Here is a 2,367-nt window from a genome sequence, read left to right as displayed (position 1 = left end):
ATTTTAATTTAAATAATAAATGAATAAGCAATTAGATACAAGTATCATAATTTTCAATGACTTACTTTCCCACAGCTCCTTCTATCGCAGACTGCACTATTCTAGCCATAGGATCGATGGATGCCTAAAACAAATAGTTTTATTAGAAATCATAATAAGTATACTATATCCGCAGGAAATATATAAACAGCAAAAAATATCATGTATAAGACCATACAACCAAATCAAAATAATTCTTAAATACAATAAGATTGCCACAGCTAACCCATAATGTAAAAAAAAAAAAAAAAAATTAGATCAGAGAATACATAAATAACAGATTGATTAACAATAATTTATAACTAAACCAGAAAATTTAGGACAATTACTAGAAATAAAATATTTAAATAAAAGGATGATGGTCTGGGTGCAGTCATAATAACTCAGATATATAAATAAACTATTTATTGTGAGCGAGCCCTCACTTACTTTGCAGGGCTTCATTTCATTACAATAAAAAATATAAAACAACTAAAATAGTATAACACAGAAAGATAATACATAAAATGAATTAAAAGTAAACTAAGTTATGGCTAAAAATAATTTAAAATAGACATTTTTATTTAAATGAACATAATTTACTTTGTTCATTTTAACATAAACTTTAACATATTTTGAATCATTTTTAGCCATTCCTTAGTTTACTTTTATTTCATATTGTCTATTCTCTTACCCTGTTACATTATTTTAGTTAATTATATCTTTTTTAGCCCTGAAGAAGCCCTGAAAAGTGAAGCTAAATGTTAGCTCATAATTAATAGTTTATATACTATTTGAGTGACTGCGCCAGCGCCATCTTTCTTTTTTATATTTTTGTTTTTTGTAAGAAAGCACAGTTTTAATCTGTAATTAAAAATTTCTTTCTGTGAAGCAACTTTGTTAGCTAATAATAGGTCATCTTGCTCTAAACAACGCAAGAGATCATACACTGAAATACAGAAATAAATATAATTCATTAGAATTAAAGCTGTTTTTGAGAAAATTCTGAAAAGCAGTTCTATTAAGTGGCATTTCCGCTTGTTCAAAAGTTGTAAAATCCCAGACCAGTCTTAAATATGTAATTTCAGTTTTATAAGACACTTTCAGTGTTCATTAATGAAACACAGGCCATTTTGAGAGGCTTCGTCATTTGGGCTCAGTGGACCTCAAAACATCTATATTCATTGAAAACTCATTATTATAATTTCCAAATATATATATATATATTATTTTTATTTTTTGGTTGGCTGAACCAGCCTTCACCACGCCTGCCTGTCTTGGGCTACTGCTTTCCAGTTTGTTGCAAGCATCTCTTTTGCATCTTTGTTGATTCTGTCCATCCATTTGGTCTTTGGCCTGCCACTTGGTCTCTTGCCTACTATACTACTGATATTCATTCTTGTGTAGAGGTGTCCTGATGGATTGCTTTGAGCCACACGTCCCACCCATGTTTTTAATACATTCTTATACAGGTAAGTGAAAATAACAAGTAATTCAAGATAGCACAAAAACACCATTCACAACTAATGGCATCAAAACATAAAAGAGAAGTAAAATAAAAAATGAAACACACATACCCCCTTAAGCCTCTCGGCTCTTCTTCTGGAGAGCTCAGCTCTGAGATCGACTCCCTTTTTATTGGAGTCTTCTTTCGATGAGTCTTCGACTACCTCCTTCCGTTTTTTCTTTACCACCACTTCCTCTAGATCAATCTTTTTATCGTCCACTTTCTTTAAGTTATTTGTAACCTTGGGTAAAAGGGGTTTGATTTTTGCTTCAGAAACTTTTTCACTGCTTTTATTTTCTAAAATACAAAAAAAAAAAAAATTATTTACCTGTATTAAAAAAAATAAAAATTAGCAAATATAGACATAAGGAGAAATTAATTAATTGAAAAATAATAATTTGAATAAGTGTAAAACTTATCATTCATATAATATTTGTTAACTGGAAATTAAATCACAATTTTGAGGTTGATTAGCTAGTTTTATTTAAATAAATAAATTTGAAATATCTTAAAAATTGCAGAAAAAAACAGAGAGCTAATATTTCTACAGAAATGAACTTCGCGAAACTTTTAAGACACATTAATTTTATAATCCCTGTTCGTAATGTGAGGCATTCAAAGACCTTCACTGTCCCTTTTCCTCAAAACATTGCCTTATAATAAATAGTTTTGACTATTTGAGGTTTTTTTTTTACCGCACCTGGGCCCCATCTTCTTTGTAATATTTCTCACACAGTCAATCATTAATCTCCAAGTTTGTTAAAATTATTTGTATACTGGTATCGGATTTTAAAAACCATGTTAAAAACTTTGATTACATTAATGCAAAAGTAAAAAAAAAA

The 2,367-nt window shown here is 29.2% G+C and overlaps 1 protein-coding gene across 1 annotated transcript in view; it reads right to left on the bottom strand.

Annotated features, from left to right (window-relative positions):
* The window catches only part of LOC106679799 (serine/arginine repetitive matrix protein 1), a gene marked incomplete in the record, with an annotated part of 25,765 nt that overhangs the window by 13,539 nt on the left and 9,859 nt on the right, over positions 1 to 2,367 (bottom strand). Inside the window, 2 exon segments of the mRNA XM_067046026.1 lie at positions 66 to 124; positions 1,596 to 1,822. Coding sequence (XP_066902127.1) covers positions 66 to 124; positions 1,596 to 1,822 — 286 coding nt within the window.

The sequence above is a fragment of the Halyomorpha halys genome, unplaced genomic scaffold (genome assembly GCF_000696795.3).
Source record: "Halyomorpha halys isolate HHAL.00 unplaced genomic scaffold, Hhal_1.1 Scaffold220.1, whole genome shotgun sequence".
Classification (NCBI taxonomy): Eukaryota; Metazoa; Arthropoda; class Insecta; order Hemiptera; family Pentatomidae; genus Halyomorpha; species Halyomorpha halys.
Note: the sequence above shows the minus strand (reverse complement) of the source record. Positions and strands in the feature narration are given on the sequence as shown.